Genomic DNA, 24161 nt, shown 5'->3' with positions numbered 1-24161 from the left:
TTAAGGAAAGACACCTTCATGGTGTCCTTCTAAAATCTCTTGATACTCCTATTGTGAGCTTGCATCGGCAGTGCAGTGCAGACCCAGCTCTGTTTCCCATATGACAGAGAGGCCATTTCCTGTCAGTCGGCAGTGTGGGGTGTACTAAACGTAGTGTTTGTTCTGTTTGTCTGTTAGTAAATTGTGTCTCTGTGATGTTTGTGTTGTGCTGTTCTCGTACCATGTTATGCTGTGTCCCTAGGGCCTGCCAGGCTTCCCCACAGTTGCTGCTCTGCACAGTAATCAGATCCTCACCGTCAAGGTTTGTGGCTGACATGTGCCTGTTCAGTCAGGTCTCTCTGTATCAGCATAAAAGTGCACATGAAAAATTGTTTTTAACATGGAATATGAGTGAATCCTTATGGTGTACCTACACCAACCCTCACTGCCTTTGCATTGATCTAAGTACTCCAGATGCAGAGTGTGGGATCAAATCTGTAACTGTGTATGGTGTTACCCCTGGAAATGCCTACATTCCCCCTGGTCTTGGTCAGTATCTTACTTTCAGATGAGGTTTTTCCTGTTGTTTAGCTTCCCTGAGGCATACATGAGTGTGGAAAATGTCAGCGAACTCTATACTGGTTACATGTTGAGTCAGATAATTGTGTTAGATATCAGAGGTTTACTCTGTACATCCATATTTTTTCAAAGTGGATTTGCAAATTAAGCAGGAAGCAATCTGGTCAAGCTGGAGCTTCAGTCCTTACGAAAATAACACCATTCTTCATGGCACAATATGCTGGTTAGAAAATCTGACTGAAAGTTGAACTGGTGCTTTGTCTCTAGAAGCTTTGCTGAAAGAACAACATATAAAAATACTGAGTTTTAGAGCCTGGGTAATGAAAAAACTAATATACATGCAGAATTCTCACGCAAAATCTGGGGAGAAAGCAGTTACACATTTAAGTCATTGTATATGATTTAATTCATAAGCAGTATGTCCTGTACAATAGAGGTAATTTTTTTCCAAAAGTAAATGCACAGTTTCTTTCAGGCAGAAGCACCAGTTCATATTACATTAGCTATTAAAAATCTAATGAATATGTCTTTATTTCTTTCTCGGGCCTTCTGATGTCTATTCTTCAATTCTCTCATCTCTGATCTTCAACCTTTGACCTCACCTGCCTGATCAGATGGTGTTTCCTAAAATCAATCATGGGTTTCTCTCTGCTGATCAGCAGCTCATTAAACGCCGCCTCATTAAGGTAGTGCTTCATCTCACTGGAGTCTGGTTCTTCTTTACACTCAGTTTACTCTTTGCTGTACCTTTTTATCAGATGCCTTCTTATAGCAGGTTATTCATTTGAAAAGGCTTTGAAATTAAGCAACTGTTAATGGTATTAACAGTTAAAAGACTATGGGTGGCTTTGCTAAGTGATCCACATTTGAGATGCCAGCAGAGCAGCTTTTTCCAGCGGTTTGCAGTGACATGCTGGAAATAACTAAAGTACCATTTTGGGGTGTCTTTTCTTTTTTAGAGGGGAAGGTAATATGTTTTGACAACTCTCTTGAAAATTGACTTTTGCAAATTAATAGGTAAAAATGAAGAGAGCTAGCTAATTGTCACTATAAAACAGCCTCCCAAAACAGATGGAAAACTATGTACAACTTCATGAAAAAGCAGTTATTTTCCATGCTTGTTTTTGAAATCTACCAATATATCGTTCATGGGCTTGGAAAACTGCTGTGCAAATCTGTATATTCTCAGATGTGACTTTCCTTCTTCGCCTCAGCTTTGTTATGATTATGCAAATCATGAAGCAAACAGATGCTTATCGAAAACAGTCACTTGCTCTGGAGAACTAGATGAGTAAAATATTTCAAGACTATCCCAAATTTTGGCATATGTGCTGTGGTAAGAGAAGCAGTTTGGAATCTAAACCTTCTGCTCTGTGGCTGATGGCACCAGACAGATACAAACTGTTGGTCTTCAAGGCAAAGTGCTGTTTCTGCCATAAGTAGTGAAGAAGTCACTGTCCAGTTCATGGCAGCTTCTTCCAGCCCGTCTTGCTCTCTTTGTGGGTGAATTGTGTGTGTTTTTATGTGGTTGATGCCTCTAAAGCAAACTTGTCATGAGTTTTTTGTTGGTTTAGGGGGACCAAGGACAAGCTGGACCCCCTGGACCTCCAGGGCCACCAGGACCCAGAGGTCCCCCAGGAGATACTGGCAAAGATGGTCCTCGTGGGATGCCTGGCTTAACGGTGAGTTAGTCTGTTGCTGCCTTGGTGTCCAAATTTCTCTCCAGTGTGTGCCAGTGTAGTGTCAAATACATTTTCTGAGGTAAGACTGGCAGGTAAGACGTGCAGAAGCTGAACCACAGGCAGATTTCATGGTGTACCCGAAGTCCCACACACACAGAACAAGTGTATAGCAGGGCCAGAAGTAACACCAAGGTTCCTTGCCTCCCACCCCTGGCAGTGTCCCCACACTTTCTAAGGTTTCTCAGTTGCTCACTGATGTTTAATAGCTGTGTGAGGAGAGTCTGCCCCTTTCCATGAGTAATAAATGTTTCTATTCAAACTTCAAGGTAAAGCTGAATTTGAGACCTCGCAGTGTGGATGTGCTTTACTTTTCACTTCTTAATGGTTTAACCTCAAAAGTCATGGAATAAAGTAATAAGGTGCTAAAGCTGCCCAAAGTATGATGAAGTTTGGAGTTAGATTCTGCCATCTCTAAACAAGAACAGTACCATTTTTTTTGACTCAGCCTCTGTTTCATTAGGACAAGCAGCAGAATCCAGTATATTGTGCATTGTTTGTTTTAGGCACAGGATCAGTCCCACACTTCTTAAACAGATGCCTAAACACATGACTTTTTAGCAAAGTATGTGTTTGATTTTGGTTTTATATTTTGTGGCCTCCTTAATTTTTATTCCTTTGAAAGACGTATCTTTCTTTCCATTTCCGTGAATGCCACGGAATGTGTTATCAGTGTGGAAATGGAATCACAGACAGGAGGGAGACATGAAAACTGAAATGGCACATGTACAGATGCACACGCACCTTCACATGCGTGACAAGTAAAGATTGTGGCCAAGAAGACACATGGGGAACCAGCAAGGTGAGGACCAGCACTGGAAACAAACTGGTTTCTTGAAGGAAAAGCATAGGTTGTTACATGAGGCCAGGACAGGAAGGCATAATTTTTTCCTGCACGGCCTTTTTAGGTAAAACCAAAAAAAGAAATATCTACACTCCTGTTGTAACGCTATTCAGGTATTAACTGTCTAAATGTAATATAGCATGACAGTAGTAAGATGCTGCTAAAATTTCCTGTGAAAATCCAGCAAAGCTGGCCAGTTGAAACTTCTAGGACTCTAGGTCTGCTGCTGCTGTTGTTGTTTTGGCTTGATTTTTTACCACTACTGCCCTCATAAGTTCTAGCTCAAGGTTATGAAATTACATTAAAAGTCTGGAGCTCTCATTGGGATGCTTTACTTTGGCAGTCTTCTCTTTCTTGTTAATCCTGTGGCACATCAGGCCTTGGGTCTCTTCTGGGTCTCCCTTGTGTTCTTTTATTGTGGTTAAATGGACTGTGGTCAGGAGAGTTGATGCTGGTTTGATCTGGCAAGGGCAAGACTGAAACCAGAGTCCATTTCTGACTGCAAGGATAGTGCTTTAGTAATTCCCATACATGGGGCTGGCAGAATCAGCTGACCTTGCTGATTACAGTGTGGCTGCATGTTGCTCTGTGCTTTTTAGCTAAGGGATCATTAGTGTTTCTCATATCAGGAAAGTCATCCATTTTATGCAATGAGGTCATTCCATTTTATAATAGTTCTGTAGTGATTTTGACTTTAGATGGCAAGAGAGAGATTCTTTTTATAGTTTCTAAGCTGTGGCTATCTTAAGCCCTCTAACATTATGGAAAATCAGTTCATAATAGTGCTTTAGAATCAGATACAAACAAGCACTCAGGTAGAAACCATCCAGTTCTCTGCCCCTCGCTACTGTTCTGTACCCTCAGGTTAATGTTCCTGATCCTCAGAAGGCTTGTTCCTCCATGGCTGTGTGATACACAGTCAAATAGGAGAGCTGTAAAGGGAAAACTTAACTGAGATGTAAGGACAGCTTTGTCGTTGAGGTAAAGAATTGTGTGGACCTTTGAGCTAGTGAGCTGAAAACAGCAGCTGCACTGTGCTGTGAGCTGGGGCGTTGCAGCATCACGCAGCTATAGGAGGATGTCCTTACAGTGACCAATGACCATAGGCAGACATTGCCTCTTTTGCAGGGTTAGAGAAAGCAGGGCTTCTATTCCAGCCTGTCCTTCTCAAGAAAGAAGGTTTACAATCACCACAGCTGTAAGGTGGTGTTTTGGGGCAATGACTGGCCACCAACCAGTGCCTCCATGGCTTCTTTCTCCCAGCTGTCTCGGTGTGTTTGCAGGTGCTGTGTGTTTGCTTCTGAGTGCAATGCACACACACCCAGAGAAGCAGTTCTGATTCTTTTCAGTTGCCAGGAACAACGACATCAGAGCAGTTCTCGTCAATTTTAGGACAGGCTTTCTTTTATGACAAAGCTGCTAAAGAGGACCCTGCAGCTGTGCTGATACAACAGTGCACGGACTGCCCTATGCTCTGTTGGGTTTTCAAGGGAGTGACGTATAAACCAGACCGCTAAAATGATAGGAGCTCTGGGGTTTTTGGATGGGTATTTTTAGCCCGTATTGTATGACTGATATGTTTTACTGTCTCTTTATGTGTTCATATGGGAAGAAAGGGGAGAAGATAGAGTCTATCTTTAGGTAGAGTTGTGCCCACAGAAAGAGAATACGTTGGAAGAATGATGGGTTACCATTTTGAAAGTAAATCCAGGTATTTAACAGCTGAGTAATTATTGCATGGCTTCAAAATACCAGTATTCATGGTTTTATGGAACATGGTAATTGACAGTGGTAAGTTATGCCTGCTGGCTGAGGTGATGACACAGAACAGTAATCTTGGAATATGTAAACTGTGGGATACAGCAGATACGTGAAAATAACCTTTCTGCGTCCTTCAGCACCATGGAATGGAATATTATGTTTGGAACCAAGGGACAGAGTCAGAACACCAGCATCTAACTCTTGCCTTGAGAACGATACCATTGCATGATTGTGGAGTAGTACTTCTTAAGATGTCTGTGATTTGGACTACCAGGTTAAAAAGCAACAACGTAATAGTTTAATGTGCAGTCAGCTGCCATACCTGTTTAGGAATTTCTAAGATACTTTGTTACTGGATAGAAAACTGGATTCAAGACATGTTGCTGAAATTATTCACTCCTTTTTTTTATTCAAAGGGTGAGCCAGGAAAACCAGGAGAACAAGGACTGACAGTAAGTATTCTTCCAGTTTGCTAAGAAAGTGTAACATGACACATACCTTTTAAAATGGGAAATTCCAGAAAGATTTATGGCTGTGTGTTTCCTAACCTTCCTTTGTCACAGGCTATTTGAAGCCTTACTTGTGAAGAAACACAAGAGAGAAAACATCCTCTGTTTAAATAGAGTCACCTGTCACATAAGGCCAACTTCTTTAAGCTTGCAGAAGCAGAGGGAAATAAAACAGCTAAGGGCACAGCAAAACAAAAAAAGAACCTAGCCAGGGGTCACAGCTCTTGGCACCCTCTTAACAGTGTCTCTAAGTTGAGCTGTTTCTACCTTGAGACCATTGAGCAGCACAGGAATCCTCTACTTGTTTTACAGGCCAAAATTCAAGCTGTCTCTGTAGCAAGGACTCTGGACAGAACAGTGAAGACACAGCACTGAAACTCTCAGAATGTTCTCTTCTGAAGTTTCAGTTTTTTCCTCTGTGTGTGTCAAATACTTCCTATTCATTTGGAAGTAAATTGAAGCTCCACTGGTTGTAAATCAGCTTCAGCCACAGGTTAAGGCATCATAAGTTTCTGCCTGTCACATATTCCCAGAACTGTGGAACATGCAGTGATTTTTCTCCCTTAAGATCTCTAAACATGGTCATTTTTATTTTTATGAGAGATGACAGGTTGTAGCCCAAGGCATGTGGTTTTTATTCCTGAGTGTTTCTGAGGAGGAGGATTATCAGTAATAATCAGCTCAAAAATCAGTGCAGATATGATTGCTATCTGAATTTGTGAAGCTTTAAACAGGCACAATGATATTTTACCTTGACAAATTGCAAAACATTTTCAATTGACAAAATCCAATATATTTTGAAAGAAAAAAACTTAAGATTCTGAGACCTGGAAGTATCTGCTGTGATCAGGTAGTTAAAGGCCTGTACTTTCTCATTTTGCAATAAAGGTTTATCAGTTTCAAAATCAAAGCCTTCCAAAGGTAGTACCTCATGTTTTAGCATGCTTCTGTGCTCTTTTTTAATCTGTTCTTCTGGTTTCTGAGGGCCTGGGAAGAATAGATGCAATAACTAGGAAGGGAGCTTTTTTGGTTTGTTTTGTTGTATTTGGAAGATTCTCCTATTTGACCTCTGGACAGAACTCACTCAGGTTCTGCAATAGTGTCTTCTTTTTATTCAAGACCAGATTGTAGGTTACGTGCGGGTGTGTTCGGTCGGGACGGAGACGGAGAGATCTCTATAGGCAGGTCTTGGGACACAGTCGGTTTATTGTAAAGGGCGTGGGTATTGGGGCACTGCTCAGAGCTGCCGGACTCAGCTCTGAGCAGGCCCAAGAGAGTAAGCAGGTGAGAGAGAGAGAGAGGGTGTAAGAGCAAGAGTGGAAGTAAGGAAGGAAAGGAATGAAGTGGAAGTGGAAGTATCTGAAGTCCTGGTTACAATACAATAAATCATCTTCTGTACTGAATATTCTAATTGTCACTAACCAATCTAATACAAGATACAAATCCTATAGCATTTACATACAGCCTATAAGAGTTCTTATATTACCATAGAGTGTTACATCTTAACTTCTAAAAACTACTCTTTGGACCCCTTCTGCTGAGCTAGTAGGGTCTGCTCTGACCCTTGGACCCGCTTGCAAGCAGAGGGTATTGTTCCATCAAGAGGGGATTATCTTCAGTGGCCATACCATTGTTTTCTAGTTGTTCAGTAACTAAGACCTGGTATTTCAAAAGTGGCTTTCATTTCGATGTTGCCTGTAGTTTTCATATTCCCAAAATCTTTTGTCAGGCAATCATATTTACAAGGTTTTCCTGTTTCATCTTCCCCAACATCTCCCCCTTTCCGACGGACAATTAAGATATTAGACATAGTCTTACTTGTTATTTTTTGCACACACTGAAGTATACAAGGTACTGCTACTAAAACTATAATTATTACTACTAGAATAATCAAGCCTATTTTACAGAGTTCCCTTAGCCAAGGTGCAAAGCTCCAACCATCAAACAAACTGTCTAGCCAAGACGGGTTATCTGTTGTAATTTGGTTAGCTAGGTCCCTTAGGTTTTGTAACTGTTTGTGAATGGAAACAGAATGATCGGATAAGTTCATACAGCATAATCCTTCAAAATCTTCACAGCCATGTCCATGTGCTAATAAAAGATAATCAATAGCAGCTCTATTTTGTAAAGTGGCATGTCTGACTGCCTCTTCATCGGTTAACAAGTCACTGATCATAGTAGAGGTGGCATTTACCTCCTTGCTGAGCCAACATCCCAACTTGTTTAACTGTTTTAATGCAATTGAGGAACTTAACTGAGGAAGAAAAATGCTCGCAACAATTGATTTTTCAGAGTTCCAAGGGTGAAAGTCACTATCACAGTCGCTCTCATACTGATGTCCCCAGGAAGATCTAATCTTTCTGTTTTTCTTTTTGATTACTTCTTTGACACTGGGAGCAATAATTGTAAGTTGTCCCAGAGCACAAGGGCCACCATCTATTTTTGAAGGTATACCTTGCCAGGCTCTGTCTCCACAGATGAGCCAAATTCCTCTAGGGAATCGAATAGGAAGTTTGTTAAAACGATCTGCATGAGGTTCGTCATATATAAGAAGCTTAGCTTGGTTGCACCAAGAAGTTACATTGCTATAAGCTGGGTGATATGGGGTAACATTTAAATGAGGACCGTTTTCTCCTAGAAAGTGAAAGAAATAGCAGGTATCCATAGTTAACGAGCCTAGGATTTCTAGCTCTTGAAGGTCAGATTTATCAATTTTAGAATTATCAATATAAGTTTGGTGTTTATGGCTGGTAGTTGGAGAAATGTGATCATTATCATATGGCCAATATTTATCAAAAGTAACATTACCAAAACCTTCTGGTAAAGGTATTCCAACTAAACAGGTTGAAAAAGGTTTGTCAGGGCTTGTGTCAGATAGACAGATGGTATCGGAGCCTGCAGATTTGGCTAAAACAACCCAGACATTTGTCTTCGGTTGATTTACAGGTAAAGCTTCACTACAAAAACTAAAACATAAGAATAAAAGCAACATGCACGCGCGCAGATGAGAAAACTCCATTATTTTCTTGAGCTGTTTTTGGCAGATCGCTTTCTTCTGGTGATTCTGCGCACTTTAGGTCTGGGTGCTTGCTTCTTGGCTTCCACTTGCAGGGTCACTGGCTGAAGTGGAACCAACAGCGGGCTTTGATGCGTGGTACAGCTTCACGTTCTTTGCTGGAATCCCCTTGGTTCCTTCACCTGTGGAGAGACATGCAAATCCCTTTCCCCACATTATAAGATCATATGGTCTTTTTATTTTTCCTGATGCTAAATTCTTAATTAAAACTAGGGGGTGCTCCTTCAGTTTTGCTTTTTTGTTGTTTAGGAAATGTCTAAAGATGGGGGGTTCAGGCTCTTCTGCAGAGCTATTCAAGAAATTAAAAACATACAAGGCTTTATTCAACCTTCTTTGAGGTGTATCCTGGGCTTCTCCCCCTTTCTGTTGATCTAAAATGCATTTTAGAGTTTGATGTGTTCCTTTTAGGGTACTTTTTAGCAGTTGCTTAAGATACGGTGAGCAAATGCCACTGTATCTTACAGCACTTTTTAGTTCTTTAATTTCGAGAGTGTGGATGGGAGCCGACGTTTTAGGACTGTCAGGCTGTTGGCTAGCTATCACAGGCTTAGTTAATAGACTAAGACTTTCATCTTTATAGATTTGGGGTCTTATTTCATGGCAATCTGTTAATTTAGAATAATCTGAGGACTTTGGAGGATTTTTTGATTCAGAAGGTAGCGCTGACAAACTCTCAGAACTCGTTTTCTCTTTCTGGGTCGCAAGATCCCCGTCACTCGCTGGCGGGACTCTGGGGCTCATTGCAAACAAATCTGGCTGCTTTTCAGAGTTTACTTGTGTTAGATTTAAAGCATCAGCTCCGGCAGAGGGGCTCTCCGTCTCCCCTGCCACTGGAGCTGTATCGTTCCCATCCGTTCCCCCCCTGCTCGCGGCTTCTGAGGCGAGGCTGCGCTGCGCGGGGGGATACGGCTGGGCGGCGGAGGGATACGGCTGTACGGTGTCGGAGGACCCCGGCAGGGGCGGCTGTGGCGCGGGGATGGGACCCGGCAGGGGCAGCGATGGCACGGCAGAGTTCGGGAGTGGTGCAGCCGATCTCGGTGGCGGCGGGCGAGGAGGCGGGGTGGAGCTGCGCGGCGGAGTCGCGGGAAGATGTGCGGCTGGTCCCGGGAGCAGTGCTGAGGTTGGAGGGGTTCAAGCGGAGTGATACCGGTGATCTGGGAGTTGCAGCAATTGCGCATGCGTGTGTTGCGTCATCAGGTCTGCGCGGCAGGCTGTAATGGCGGCAGTCTGTGTGGCAGGCGGTTGGGGCAGAGCAGGAGATGGCAGGACTGCAGAACCAGGGGCTGGGGCTGCGGCCGCGGGAGGCAGGAGGGCTGGTGGCTGGATCGCGGCGAGCTGCTGCTGGGAGCTTGTAGGCTGGGCTGGGGTGGGTGGTGGCGGGGCAGCGGTGCCGGGATCGGGGAACCGCACAGGAACGGCAGCAAGGACGGGAGTAGACACAGGCGTCCGTGCTGCCGCGGGGTCGGGGGACAGCTCGGGGCGTGCTGTGTGCGCTTGAACGGCAGGGTGGGGGGGTAGGGTTTCTGCGGTAACGTGCACAGGGGGTGCAGGGGACAGCAGCGCGGCCGTGGCCAGCGCTGTCGGCGCCGGTGGTTTGGGAACGGCAGGGGACTGTGAAGACGCAGCAGCGGCGGCCGCGGATGGAACAATGGCTACTATCGGCGCCGTGTCGGGGGGGGGGACCTGGGGGGCTGGAAGAAGGGTCGCGACTTGGCTTTGCCGGGGGCCGGCTATAATGGCAGCCATGGCCATAACCGGCGCGGCTGGGGGAGGGGTAACACCCGTAGGTAGCAGGGGGGTAGGCGCTGGCCCCGCAGGGGTACCGCCGGGGGGCGGGGCCAGCATGATGTCAGCAGCGGGGGGTGGGGTAGCAATGATGGCAGCAGGGGGGGGTGGAGCCGCGGTGACGGAACCGGGGGGGGGGCACGGGGGGGCAGGGGCAAGGGGCGGGGCCGCGGAGACGCTGGCACTGAGGGCGGGGGCCGCGGGGGATGGGAGAGCGGGGACGCGTGGGATGGCGGGAGGGGCCGTAGGGTCCGGTGGGGTGGCTGGGGCCGGGGTAAGGGGTGTGGGGGCCGCGAGCGCAGGGGACGGGGCGGCGCGAGTCAGGCGGACCGCGGGTATTGGAGCCGCGGGGTCCGGCGGAGGGGCGGGGGCCATGCTCCGCTGCGGGCTCGCGACGGCAAGGGGCGGACTCGCAGCCGGAGCCGGGCTCGGCGGGGTGACTGTTGCGGGCGGCGCCACCGCAGCAAACAGCTCTACCAGCGCTCTGCAAGCTGGGAGCAGCTGCGCGGCTGCCATATCCCGGTAGGAGATATTATTAAAGAGCTTAACCCCAACTGTGTCCCAAAAGTCTCTTGTAAAGACGGCTGAACGGTCAGCATTTGGGAAATTAAGGTGGGTCCATTCTAAAAGATTTTTTAGCTCGTGTTTAGGCAACTGACTTGGACCAGAACTTATAAGTAAATGCTTAAGTTGCTTATAGAGATCTCTGTCATGGGCAGAGTGGGTTTGTCCCATTTTTTAGACCAGTATGATACTCACTTAGACGATGTCGCAGGAGCAGCGTCCTTACTCAGATGTCTGTCGTGCGGGGCTGGCCAGGCACTCCACTCGGCACTCAGGACGCCGCTTTTCGGTCCTTTCCCAGAGCTCTGATTTCAGGCATCGCTTGGCAACGGCTTTCCGTGCTCAGGACCTCACGGGTGGGTCCGCACTGAGAGCTCCAGCGCGGGCGGTGCTCAGCACTACTCGCCTGTGCTCGGGGCGTGCGGCAGATTTCCCTCCGCAGAGCTCCAGTCAGCACTGCTTGGCAGCGTGTCCGTGCTCGAGGGGTGATACGGCAGACCTCCTCAAAGAGCTCCAGGGAGCCGCTGCGCAGCAGTGGCCGCCCGTCCTCGAGGTCTGCCAGGCAAGTCCCTCCAAGAGCTCCAGGTAATCCCCGTGCTCGAAGGCTGCCTCGGCAGAATTACAGAGCTCCGGCTACTACGATGCGCAGCAACGGTATGCCGTGCTCACGACAAGTTCTAGGTGGCTATAACTGGTCTTTTAGTTACCGTCCATGGAGAAGAGTCCCACAGATGGAGAAAGCTGAACCGGGCGTTCAATCACATTGTGCGCCAGACTGCAGGTGCTGGGTGCGGGTTCGGCAATCACGTTGGGCGCCAGACTGTAGGTTACGTGCGGGTGTGTTCGGTCGGGACGGAGATGGAGAGATCTCTATAGGCAGGTCTTGGGACACAGTCGGTTTATTGTAAAGGGCGTGGGTATTGGGGCACTGCTCAGAGCTGCCGGACTCAGCTCTGAGCAGGCCCAAGAGAGTAAGCAGGTGAGAGAGAGAGAGAGGGTGTAAGAGCAAGAGTGGAAGTAAGGAAGGAAAGGAATGAAGTGAAAGTGGAAGTGTCTGAAGTCCTGGTTACAATACAATAAATCATCTTCTGTACTGAATATTCTAATTGTCACTAACCAATCTAATACAAGATACAAATCCTATAGCATTTACATACAGCCTATAAGAGTTCTTATATTACTATAGAGTGTTACATCTTAACTTCTAAAAACTACTCTTTGGACCCCTTCTGCTGAGCTAGTAGGGTCTGCTCTGACCCTTGGACCCGCTTGCAAGCAGAGGGTATTGTTCCATCAAGAGGGGATTATCTTCAGTGGCCATACCATTGTTTTCTAGTTGTTCAGTAACTAAGACCTGGTATTTCAAAAGTGGCTTTCATTTCGATGTTGCCTGTAGTTTTCATATTCCCAAAATCTTTTGTCAGGTAATCATATTTACAAGGTTTTCCTGTTTCATCTTCCCCAACATCTCCCCCTTTCCGACGGACAATTAAGATATTAGACATAGTCTTACTTGTTATTTTTTGCACACACTGAAGTATACAAGGTACTGCTACTAAAACTATAATTATTACTACTAGAATAATCAAGCCTATTTTACAGAGTTCCCTTAGCCAAGGTGCAAAGCTCCAACCATCAAACAAACTGTCTAGCCAAGACGGGTTATCTGTTGTAATTTGGTTAGCTAGGTCCCTTAGGTTTTGTAACTGTTTGTGAATGGAAACAGAATGATCGGATAAGTTCATACAGCATAATCCTTCAAAATCTTCACAGCCATGTCCATGTGCTAATAAAAGATAATCAATAGCAGCTCTATTTTGTAAAGTGGCATGTCTGACTGCCTCTTCATCGGTTAACAAGTCACTGATCATAGTAGAGGTGGCATTTACCTCCTTGCTGAGCCAACATCCCAACTTGTTTAACTGTTTTAATGCAATTGAGGAACTTAACTGAGGAAGAAAAATGCTCGCAACAATTGATTTTTCAGAGTTCCAAGGGTGAAAGTCACTATCACAGTCGCTCTCATACTGATGTCCCCAGGAAGATCTAATCTTTCTGTTTTTCTTTTTGATTACTTCTTTGACACTGGGAGCAATAATTGTAAGTTGTCCCAGAGCACAAGGGCCACCATCTATTTTTGAAGGTATACCTTGCCAGGCTCTGTCTCCACAGATGAGCCAAATTCCTCTAGGGAATCGAATAGGAAGTTTGTTAAAACGATCTGCATGAGGTTCGTCATATATAAGAAGCTTAGCTTGGTTGCACCAAGAAGTTACATTGCTATAAGCTGGGTGATATGGGGTAACATTTAAATGAGGACCGTTTTCTCCTAGAAAGTGAAAGAAATAGCAGGTATCCATAGTTAACGAGCCTAGGATTTCTAGCTCTTGAAGGTCAGATTTATCAATTTTAGAATTATCAATATAAGTTTGGTGTTTATGGCTGGTAGTTGGAGAAATGTGATCATTATCATATGGCCAATATTTATCAAAAGTAACATTACCAAAACCTTCTGGTAAAGGTATTCCAACTAAACAGGTTGAAAAAGGTTTGTCAGGGCTTGTGTCAGATAGACAGATGGTATCGGAGCCTGCAGATTTGGCTAAAACAACCCAGACATTTGTCTTCGGTTGATTTACAGGTAAAGCTTCACTACAAAAACTAAAACATAAGAATAAAAGCAACATGCACGCGCGCAGATGAGAAAACTCCATTATTTTCTTGAGCTGTTTTTGGCAGATCGCTTTCTTCTGGTGATTCTGCGCACTTTAGGTCTGGGTGCTTGCTTCTTGGCTTCCACTTGCAGGGTCACTGGCTGAAGTGGAACCAACAGCGGGCTTTGATGCGTGGTACAGCTTCACGTTCTTTGCTGGAATCCCCTTGGTTCCTTCACCTGTGGAGAGACATGCAAATCCCTTTCCCCACATTATAAGATCATATGGTCTTTTTATTTTTCCTGATGCTAAATTCTTAATTAAAACTAGGGGGTGCTCCTTCAGTTTTGCTTTTTTGTTGTTTAGGAAATGTCTAAAGATGGGGGGTTCAGGCTCTTCTGCAGAGCTATTCAAGAAATTAAAAACATACAAGGCTTTATTCAACCTTCTTTGAGGTGTATCCTGGGCTTCTCCCCCTTTCTGTTGATCTAAAATGCATTTTAGAGTTTGATGTGTTCCTTTTAGGGTACTTTTTAGCAGTTGCTTAAGATACGGTGAGCAAATGCCACTGTATCTTACAGCACTTTTTAGTTCTTTAATTTCGAGAGTGTGGATGGGAGCCGACGTTTTAGGACTGTCAGGCTGTTGGCTAGCTATCACAGGCTTAGTTAATAGACTAAGACTTTCATCTTTATAGATTTGGGGTCTTATTTCATGGCAATCTGTTAATTTAGAATAATCTGAGGACTTTGGAGGATTTTTTGATTCAGAAGGTAGCGCTGACAAACTCTCAGAACTCGTTTTCTCTTTCTGGGTCGCAAGATCCCCGTCACTCGCTGGCGGGACTCTGGGGCTCATTGCAAACAAATCTGGCTGCTTTTCAGAGTTTACTTGTGTTAGATTTAAAGCATCAGCTCCGGCAGAGGGGCTCTCCGTCTCCCCTGCCACTGGAGCTGTATCGTTCCCATCCGTTCCCCCCCTGCTCGCGGCTTCTGAGGCGAGGCTGCGCTGCGCGGGGGGATACGGCTGGGCGGCGGAGGGATACGGCTGTACGGTGTCGGAGGACCCCGGCAGGGGCGGCTGTGGCGCGGGGATGGGACCCGGCAGGGGCAGCGATGGCACGGCAGAGTTCGGGAGTGGTGCAGCCGATCTCGGTGGCGGCGGGCGAGGAGGCGGGGTGGAGCTGCGCGGCGGAGTCGCGGGAAGATGTGCGGCTGGTCCCGGGAGCAGTGCTGAGGTTGGAGGGGTTCAAGCGGAGTGATACCGGTGATCTGGGAGTTGCAGCAATTGCGCATGCGTGTGTTGCGTCATCAGGTCTGCGCGGCAGGCTGTAATGGCGGCAGTCTGTGTGGCAGGCGGTTGGGGCAGAGCAGGAGATGGCAGGACTGCAGAACCAGGGGCTGGGGCTGCGGCCGCGGGAGGCAGGAGGGCTGGTGGCTGGATCGCGGCGAGCTGCTGCTGGGAGCTTGTAGGCTGGGCTGGGGTGGGTGGTGGCGGGGCAGCGGTGCCGGGATCGGGGAACCGCACAGGAACGGCAGCAAGGACGGGAGTAGACACAGGCGTCCGTGCTGCCGCGGGGTCGGGGGACAGCTCGGGGCGTGCTGTGTGCGCTTGAACGGCAGGGTGGGGGGGTAGGGTTTCTGCGGTAACGTGCACAGGGGGTGCAGGGGACAGCAGCGCGGCCGTGGCCAGCGCTGTCGGCGCCGGTGGTTTGGGAACGGCAGGGGACTGTGAAGACGCAGCAGCGGCGGCCGCGGATGGAACAATGGCTACTATCGGCGCCGTGTCGGGGGGGGGGACCTGGGGGGCTGGAAGAAGGGTCGCGACTTGGCTTTGCCGGGGGCCGGCTATAATGGCAGCCATGGCCATAACCGGCGCGGCTGGGGGAGGGGTAACACCCGTAGGTAGCAGGGGGGTAGGCGCTGGCCCCGCAGGGGTACCGCCGGGGGGGCGGGGCCAGCATGATGTCAGCAGCGGGGGGTGGGGTAGCAATGATGGCAGCAGGGGGGGGGTGGAGCCGCGGTGACGGAACCGGGGGGGGGGGCACGGGGGGGCAGGGGCAAGGGGCGGGGCCGCGGAGACGCTGGCACTGAGGGCGGGGGCCGCGGGGGATGGGAGAGCGGGGACGCGTGGGATGGCGGGAGGGGCCGTAGGGTCCGGTGGGGTGGCTGGGGCCGGGGTAAGGGGTGTGGGGGCCGCGAGCGCAGGGGACGGGGCGGCGCGAGTCAGGCGGACCGCGGGTATTGGAGCCGCGGGGTCCGGCGGAGGGGCGGGGGCCATGCTCCGCTGCGGGCTCGCGACGGCAAGGGGCGGACTCGCAGCCGGAGCCGGGCTCGGCGGGGTGACTGTTGCGGGCGGCGCCACCGCAGCAAACAGCTCTACCAGCGCTCTGCAAGCTGGGAGCAGCTGCGCGGCTGCCATATCCCGGTAGGAGATATTATTAAAGAGCTTAACCCCAACTGTGTCCCAAAAGTCTCTTGTAAAGACGGCTGAACGGTCAGCATTTGGGAAATTAAGGTGGGTCCATTCTAAAAGATTTTTTAGCTCGTGTTTAGGCAACTGACTTGGACCAGAACTTATAAGTAAATGCTTAAGTTGCTTATAGAGATCTCTGTCATGGGCAGAGTGGGTTTGTCCCATTTTTTAGACCAGTATGATACTCACTTAGACGATGTCGCAGGAGCAGCGTCCTTACTCAGATGTCTGTCGTGCGGGGCTGGCCAGGCACTCCACTCGGCACTCAGGACGCCGCTTTTCGGTCCTTTCCCAGAGCTCTGATTTCAGGCATCGCTTGGCAACGGCTTTCCGTGCTCAGGACCTCACGGGTGGGTCCGCACTGAGAGCTCCAGCGCGGGCGGTGCTCAGCACTACTCGCCTGTGCTCGGGGCGTGCGGCAGATTTCCCTCCGCAGAGCTCCAGTCAGCACTGCTTGGCAGCGTGTCCGTGCTCGAGGGGTGATACGGCAGACCTCCTCAAAGAGCTCCAGGGAGCCGCTGCGCAGCAGTGGCCGCCCGTCCTCGAGGTCTGCCAGGCAAGTCCCTCCAAGAGCTCCAGGTAATCCCCGTGCTCGAAGGCTGCCTCGGCAGAATTACAGAGCTCCGGCTACTACGATGCGCAGCAACGGTATGCCGTGCTCACGACAAGTTCTAGGTGGCTATAACTGGTCTTTTAGTTACCGTCCATGGAGAAGAGTCCCACAGATGGAGAAAGCTGAACCGGGCGTTCAATCACATTGTGCGCCAGACTGCAGGTGCTGGGTGCGGGTTCGGCAATCACGTTGGGCGCCAGACTGTAGGTTACGTGCGGGTGTGTTCGGTCGGGACGGAGATGGAGAGATCTCTATAGGCAGGTCTTGGGACACAGTCGGTTTATTGTAAAGGGCGTGGGTATTGGGGCACTGCTCAGAGCTGCCGGACTCAGCTCTGAGCAGGCCCAAGAGAGTAAGCAGGTGAGAGAGAGAGAGAGGGTGTAAGAGCAAGAGTGGAAGTAAGGAAGGAAAGGAATGAAGTGAAAGTGGAAGTGTCTGAAGTCCTGGTTACAATACAATAAATCATCTTCTGTACTGAATATTCTAATTGTCACTAACCAATCTAATACAAGATACAAATCCTATAGCATTTACATACAGCCTATAAGAGTTCTTATATTACTATAGAGTGTTACATCTTAACTTCTAAAAACTACTCTTTGGACCCCTTCTGCTGAGCTAGTAGGGTCTGCTCTGACCCTTGGACCCGCTTGCAAGCAGAGGGTATTGTTCCATCAAGAGGGGATTATCTTCAGTGGCCATACCATTGTTTTCTAGTTGTTCAGTAACTAAGACCTGGTATTTCAAAAGTGGCTTTCATTTCGATGTTGCCTGTAGTTTTCATATTCCCAAAATCTTTTGTCAGGCAATCATATTTACAAGGTTTTCCTGTTTCATCTTCCCCAACACCAGATCTGCAGAGTCATGGGATCCTTGAGGGCTTTTAATTCATCACCTTTTAGTCCCCATGTTCAGAGCATTCCCACTGCTCTAATGTAACCATTTGTGTGTAAGAACTAAAAAACTGCTACTACTCTGTTTCTCTAAATGCAGATGTGTTTAGATAGGAAGAAAAGGTGTTTGAAAATCAAATCAGCAAGCCTGAGTTGGAGAAAGATCCCAGATTACATGAATTTCCACCTCCAAATGTCTTCTTGAAAAGTCAGTCTGACAGCTTAAATGTTAGGTTGTGTATAGATCAAGTGAAGAGCATCAGAGTATCAGGGAGGTAATTAGTTTCTTTTTATTCTTCTTGGTGCTTCTGACATACTCTTTGTGCCAGTACAGATTTGCAGAGTCTCTTTTCTCTGTAAAATGTTAAAATTATTCAGGGACTGTCTAGCTGCTTCTGACAATTTCTGTCCTGCATTTAATGAATTTCCATATTGGAAATTCAGATACTGCTGCCAGAACAGCTGATTTCTCAACATGTATGTTGTAAGATTGCATTGTTAGAAAAAATAGGTATATTATGTGGTGAGGAGCACAGGCCCTTTGTTTGGGTTTCTTTTTGTGCATTTTTCATCTATTATTTTTTCAAAGTAAAGGAAAATGGAGATCTCTGCCCAGAGGAGCTTCTAGGTTGTTTCTGCAGGGATTCTTTTGTAAGGACTTGCCTTTGTTTCACACCAAGAGTCTGCAGTCCGAGTTAGCTTCCTGTTTTTCTTCCCAATGAAATTGAAACTGGGAATCCAAGGAGTTCCATAAAGTACTACCAGTCCTTGTCTCCCAAAGGTCCATATGTTGGAGTGTGCTGTGGTTTCCTACTTGCCCATGTGGCCAAGGCCCTTTCCAGTAAGATGCAAGTACTGTGGCATATATTCTGATTCTTCCTCCGAGATGGAGGCAGGATGCAGCCAAGAAGAGCGCTAAATGTTGGGAGAGAATTCCTACAGCTTGGGTGCACATGCTGAACGTTGTGGAAAATGAAGGCTGTTTATAGCCTATAGGGTCACACTCTCAGTGGCTTTAAATCCCATCCTGCTCTTCAAGTTAAGGAGAGCAGCAATCCTGACCTCTGCATTATAATAATGGGGACAGAACATTTTTCTCTTTCAAAAGAATTTTTTACACCTGAATTTGGTAACATGCCTTGGTATTTCTAGATGAATGTACATGTTATTGATAGAGCTGGCAAACTTAGTACCTGTGAACCAGCAGTGGTATGGCTTGAAATGACTTAGTTTTCTGTTTTCTCGCAAGAAGGGGAATAAATTTCTTGAAGAGTACAATGTATGGCAACAGAAATAGGTAACGGTGTTTTCCAGCTTGTTCCTCAAGATGTGGGGAAGCCTGACAAGCGTGTGACACACGCTGAGTAAGGCGTGACACACTGTGAATCAATACGTACGGGTAACCAGGGCAACCACGAAGCCACAGCTGAAATGCAAAGAGTAGATTTATTTCATTAGCTCACTAACAGCACCAGGTAGCTGGGACACACAGAGCCACAGCTCCATTAGGCTCAGTTCATCCTAGTGAAAAGAGACACACAGGATACAGGCTCTGTTGGGCTCAGTTCATCCTAGCGCACAGCAGGGGTGGGGTGGGGCTGCTACTGGCCCCAATATATCGAAGGGTTCCTGCAGGAGCAGTTTATCACAAGGCTGTGCTTCTAACGAGCACTCTCTCTCCCAGCAGAAGGCTCAAGTATGTCTGTGACAGTGTATTATCTCCACACAGGAATTCTGCTTCTTGAAACAGGCAGAGGATGAGCAACAGTAGACATAATAAGTGGAGTTTCCCCGCACCAAAATTCTTGGTCTTCCCAGCTGCAAGGTCACTTTGAGTGAAATTATTTCCTCCTCGACAAATCTTGTGGGTTCCACCCTTTCCTCCCAACACCTGCTCAGGCAGTGTGTTCCTTGATGCACAGAAGGTTGAAATTATTTTAATGCATTTGGAATTCTGGGAACATTCATGTTCTCCTTTCAATGTAACAGGAAATCCAGTGACTCTAGTGACAAGACGGCAATTTGCTCCAACTGAGAATCTGCTGCCATGGTTTTCTTCATATTTAATGAAGTTCTGTGTTGGGAAATAAAAAGAAAATTATGTTTCAGGGTGATGTTCTGAGAGAGGGCAGTAATAACCTTTCTCCCTCTCAGGCAGTAGAGGTTTGCTTGGACAATATGCAGAGAATGAGAGTGTTTGAGTTCTGTGACATGAGTTCTGCTTTGGCACAAGAGTTCAACTTCAAGACAAGGAATGGCCTTTCTTTTTCCCTATTTCCAGTGTAAAAAAAAAATGTGTGGGTTATGGCATGGTGGTGGGACAGTTTAGGATGTGGGAGGTTTAGTTATTTAGTCGCTTAGTTGTCAGGAGTCTCTCATTCTCTGTTAAAAATCATTCCAGGTTGTCCAAATGCCAGCCAGCGATCTTTTGCTTGTCTGTCCTTATGGTTGAGATGCTTGGGAGAACTCTTTGCAAGGGTTTTTTGGCTGTGTTTGTTGCTGTGTCAGGAAGAATATGTTTTCTCTTTGAGCCAAGAAATTTCAATTTCTTTTTAGGTGAGATGGAGGTTTAAGTTATAAAGATGTGACTGCATGCATCTTTAATGTTAGAAGAGAATGAAAGAATGACTAGTAGTTGAAATTTGTGTCTGGTTTCCATGACACTTGAAAGCCCTGCAAGATGTACTTTCTTCAAGAGTTGAAGGTATCATTCCTCTGTGCAGAAAGGATTAAGAGAATTCAGAGGGAGGCCAAGCAGTGGGGTGACCAAAGGGATTAAGTTTTGAAATATTATGTGGAACAAGAAAAATGTGTGCTGCTCAAGAGAGAAGGCCAGTAGTTTCCATAGTTTTTCAACCTTCTCAGTTAAAGTTGTGTCCTGCCTCTCATAATTCATCCTGCTTCCCCTGCCATTTGTCTGCAATTCTTGGTGATAAAGACTCTTGAATACCATAAAAGAGTTTTTCCAGTTTATCTTCTCATTTTCAGAATGAATAATAGATGGATTTGGAATTTGTTTCTACCCAAGAGTTAGGATTTCTGGTTGCAGGCTATTCATGAGAACTTAGAGTCAGTGATGGAAAATACTAAAGGCTGACACTCATAGATCAATGTGTTCAGATTCATAACATGCAGTGGGATAGAAGTGTGTGCAAGGGATGGTTTTGTTCCTAATTTCCATGTGGGAGATTTTTCTGTGCTTTTATGTGTAAAGTATTTTCCACTAGTTCATATGAATAAAAATGTGGAATATTAAAATATGCTATGTTTTCAGCTCCTTTTTTCAGAGGGAAATTTAAACATGTTTAGCATACAGTGACTTCTTGTCAGTGGAAGAAAAGCTCCATGTATTATTTTCTTCCCCAAAATAGGCTTTGAAGACAGATAAGTAATTTTGCAGATGTTTTACAGGAACAGAATGCTCCAGAATAACCAGAGAACTCAGGTAAAGGTGTCTCTTTGCAAAAGAACTCTATACTATAATGATTAACACAAATGCAAAATCCCTCTGCTTTAAGATACATTGTTTTCCAAACTAGTACTTTTGTGCTTATACAGATTTGCTGGGCATCTGTTCAAGAAAATAAAAGGTAATGTTATTGCTTTTACTGATTGTTCAAAAAAAGGAGGATGTTCTTCCAAAGGATATAGCCATATTTGTGAAAGACAGTGGAAAAGTGTAACCTTGCAGTTAAGTCTGAAAAATGTCACATCTTTAAAATGAATTAACACTATTTTTCTTCTTAGGTTAAAATGAACTCACAGGGACCAGGCAGAATTGTCTGGGAAGTGCTGCTGGTTTCAATTCAGCCTTTCAGGCCAATGGTCAAGGCCAGATTCTCAGCTGCTGTGAATCTTCATAGCTCCTCTGGGAAGCTACTAATTGTGATTTTCGTTTTCAATGGCCAGAGTTCTGTAGGCGCCTTCTTTGTTTTATTCTGGTAGCATGTTCATAGTAAATTTTATAAGGTGTTGTTCTTAAGCTGTTTAGCTGCAAAAGTTTATGAGAACTAGCAGATGAAATGGAAATTCTCAGCCTGTGCCTTTCATAGCAACTATTCTTGTTCTTCACCAGTACGGTTGCACTGGGCTTAACTTGCCGGAGATCTCAGGAAAAATAGTCAGGCATTTTGGAACCTCTGCACTTCAGTAATGGCTGCCACAACAATGACTAAAAGAATGAAGATAAGAAGCTCTTCTTGAGCACTAATTAATAGTTACTGCAGCTTTTTTTGTCAGTTAAGGTAGATGGCATGGGAGGGGGTCACTGCTTTATGAGAAGCTATAAGAAGTTTTTCATCATAGTCGATCTGTTTTCTTAGCTGATCATTCTTATATCTAGGTGATGTATCAATATTACAGCATTGAACATTTCAATACCAACATTCTAGAAACTGTAATCTTTATGAAACACTCCTCAACCATGCAGGTACATATTTTCAGAATTTTACACAAAGGCAATGGGATCCAGACACAAGATCCACTGAAATGCAGGTGAATGCTTTGTATGAAACCTGTGCTTCCTTTTCATGTTTATTTGCTAGTTCAGGTTTCCATTTTCAGTTCTTTATGCCATTAGACTGGTAAGATATTGGTTTGTGAGAATAAGGAAGGGATCATGCCCCTGTACTCAGTGCTGGTCAGGCTGCACCTTGAGTGCTAGGTCCGATTCTGGGCCCCTCACTACATGAAGGACATTGAGGCACTGTAGAGTGTCCAGAGAGGGGCAGCAGAGCTGCTGAAGGGCCTGGAGCACAGGTCCTGTGAGGAACAACAGAAGGAGCTGGGGTGTTTCACCTGGAGAAAAGGAGGCTCAGGGATGACCTTCTTCTTGTCTGTAGTTACCTGAAAGGAGGTTGTGGCCAGGTGGGGTTTGATCTCTTCTCCCAAGTAACAAGTGATAGGACAAGAGGAAAGTGCCTCAAGTTGCATTAGTGGACGTTTAGATTGGCTGTTAGGAAAAATTTCTTCATGGAAAGAGTTGTCAAGCTTAGGACCAGGCTGCCCAGAGAAGTGGTTTAATCACCACTGCTGGAGTTATTTAGAAGGTGTGTAGATGTGGCACTCAGGGACGTGGTTTAGTGCTGGACTTGGCAGTGTTAGGTTGACAGTTGGGCTCAATGATCTTAAACATATTTTCCAATCTAAATGATTTCATTATTCTATTCTAAGTGTTTAATGATTCTTACAGGCAGCAAAGGGGAAATATCTGTTCTCAGGAACAGTCCTGGAAGTTCTTTTGTTTCACAGAAATATAGGCACATTACTTCCCAGAGGCCTTCTGGTTACAAAGAGCTTTTACTTTCACAGAGGGTATGGAAGTAAAAAACCACAAACTTTTGCTTGTTTTGTTGTTCTTTGGTTGTGTTTTTTGGGTGGTTTTTTTGTTTGCAGGGCTTTGGAATAAGAGAGTTTTTTATGACAGTGTATTGCACCATTGTGACCTATTTTGCTGTATAACTTACTGAGTATACAGAAACATTCATGTTTTCATTATATTTTTGTTAGGCATTTTCATTTGGTGTTTGTGCTCATTGTCCATGAACTCTGACACCTTGTAAAACAAATCATTATTCCTGCCCCAGACCTGCAAATTGAAAATGCCCCAGCTTTTTATTTCATACATTTCTTCAAACATTAAGCAACCGAGTCCCTAGAACTTGAATACAAAAGTATTGAGAGGGTTGCTAATGTACGACACCCCAAATTAATCTCTCTCTCTCTTTGAAACTGCAGCTTTAACCTTTACAGGGCAGAAGTTTCTTATTTTGCAGCTTGCTAAAACACAGGGAACATATTAAGCATAAAAGGAAAATATAGTTGTAACATTAGAAGGGAGGTGTAGTAAGGAAACTGGACCCCAAACTTTGTTTTAATTACATTTAGCTAAATCTTTTCAGTCTGATTTGGTTTAGGGGGATTTGCTTGTTCGTTGGGTTTTTTGTTATTAGTTTTTGATGTGTTTTGTGTTGTTTTGTTTTTTAATTTATTGTGAATAGTTACTTGTTAAGGACAAGCTGGAATGTCCAAGTTCATGCAATCATTTCTATTATGCAAAGTCTTGACGTGCGTCAGTCTCTGGAGGTTTGGCTGATTTCCAAAAACAGTGATGGAAGAATGCCATTCATAGTGGAAGTATTTTACCTTTTAAAAACACAATTACGTAGAAGACTTTTGTACATATTTGTTTATCCTTAGTTAGCCCATTTTCCAAGTGTTTAGGTATTATCAATAATTCTCTGTCTCCAGAGAAACACAGAGAGCAGCTGAATTTCTTTGGAGCAAAACACCTTGTTTTTCCATCCTCCTACTGTGGAGTTACTTGAATGAGAACCTATTTCAGAGAAGCCCTGCCACAGCTGCCTTGCTAGTTTAGTCAGTTGGACATGATGGCAAAGGGCTCTTCTGAAATGTTCATGATGGCTGAAAGAGTTAGAACTATTTTTTATTTTCATTATATTTTGTTATCTTCCTATTCTGGGCAAGTCTTGTAACCAAAATTTTCAGCCTTCTCAGTTGAAATTCCTCTGCAAATGTGTGTCAATTTGAGGAAAAATGGCATAATCCTCAAAAATGCTCAGCAGTTACTTCATCTGAACAGTTTTCATAAACATTCTTTGAAATTTTTGAAGCCTAGATGCTCTTTATAAAATGAGCTTTTTGACACCAATTGCCAATGGTTTAGGAGTT

General features: G+C 45.7%; 1 protein-coding gene across 19 annotated transcripts in view; it reads left to right on the top strand.

Annotated features, from left to right (window-relative positions):
- The window catches only part of COL25A1 (collagen type XXV alpha 1 chain), a 316322-nt gene that overhangs the window by 212474 nt on the left and 79687 nt on the right, over positions 1 to 24161 (top strand). For 15 of the 19 annotated variants that reach the window (XM_032108054.1, XM_032108053.1, XM_032108052.1 and 12 more), the window contains 3 exons: positions 1173 to 1244; positions 2133 to 2240; positions 5319 to 5354. In XM_032108054.1, the coding sequence (XP_031963945.1) occupies positions 1173 to 1244; positions 2133 to 2240; positions 5319 to 5354 (216 nt within the window). Of the gene's footprint in view, positions 1 to 241; positions 302 to 1172; positions 1245 to 2132; positions 2241 to 5318; positions 5355 to 24161 lie in introns of all 19 variants that reach the window. The other 4 variants (XM_032108047.1, XM_032108056.1, XM_032108065.1 and 1 more) reach the window with 2 other exon arrangements.

Source organism: Corvus moneduloides, chromosome 5, assembly GCF_009650955.1.
Source record: "Corvus moneduloides isolate bCorMon1 chromosome 5, bCorMon1.pri, whole genome shotgun sequence".
NCBI classification, from domain to species: domain Eukaryota; kingdom Metazoa; phylum Chordata; class Aves; order Passeriformes; family Corvidae; genus Corvus; species Corvus moneduloides.
This window is presented reverse-complemented; position numbering and strand designations above follow the sequence as displayed.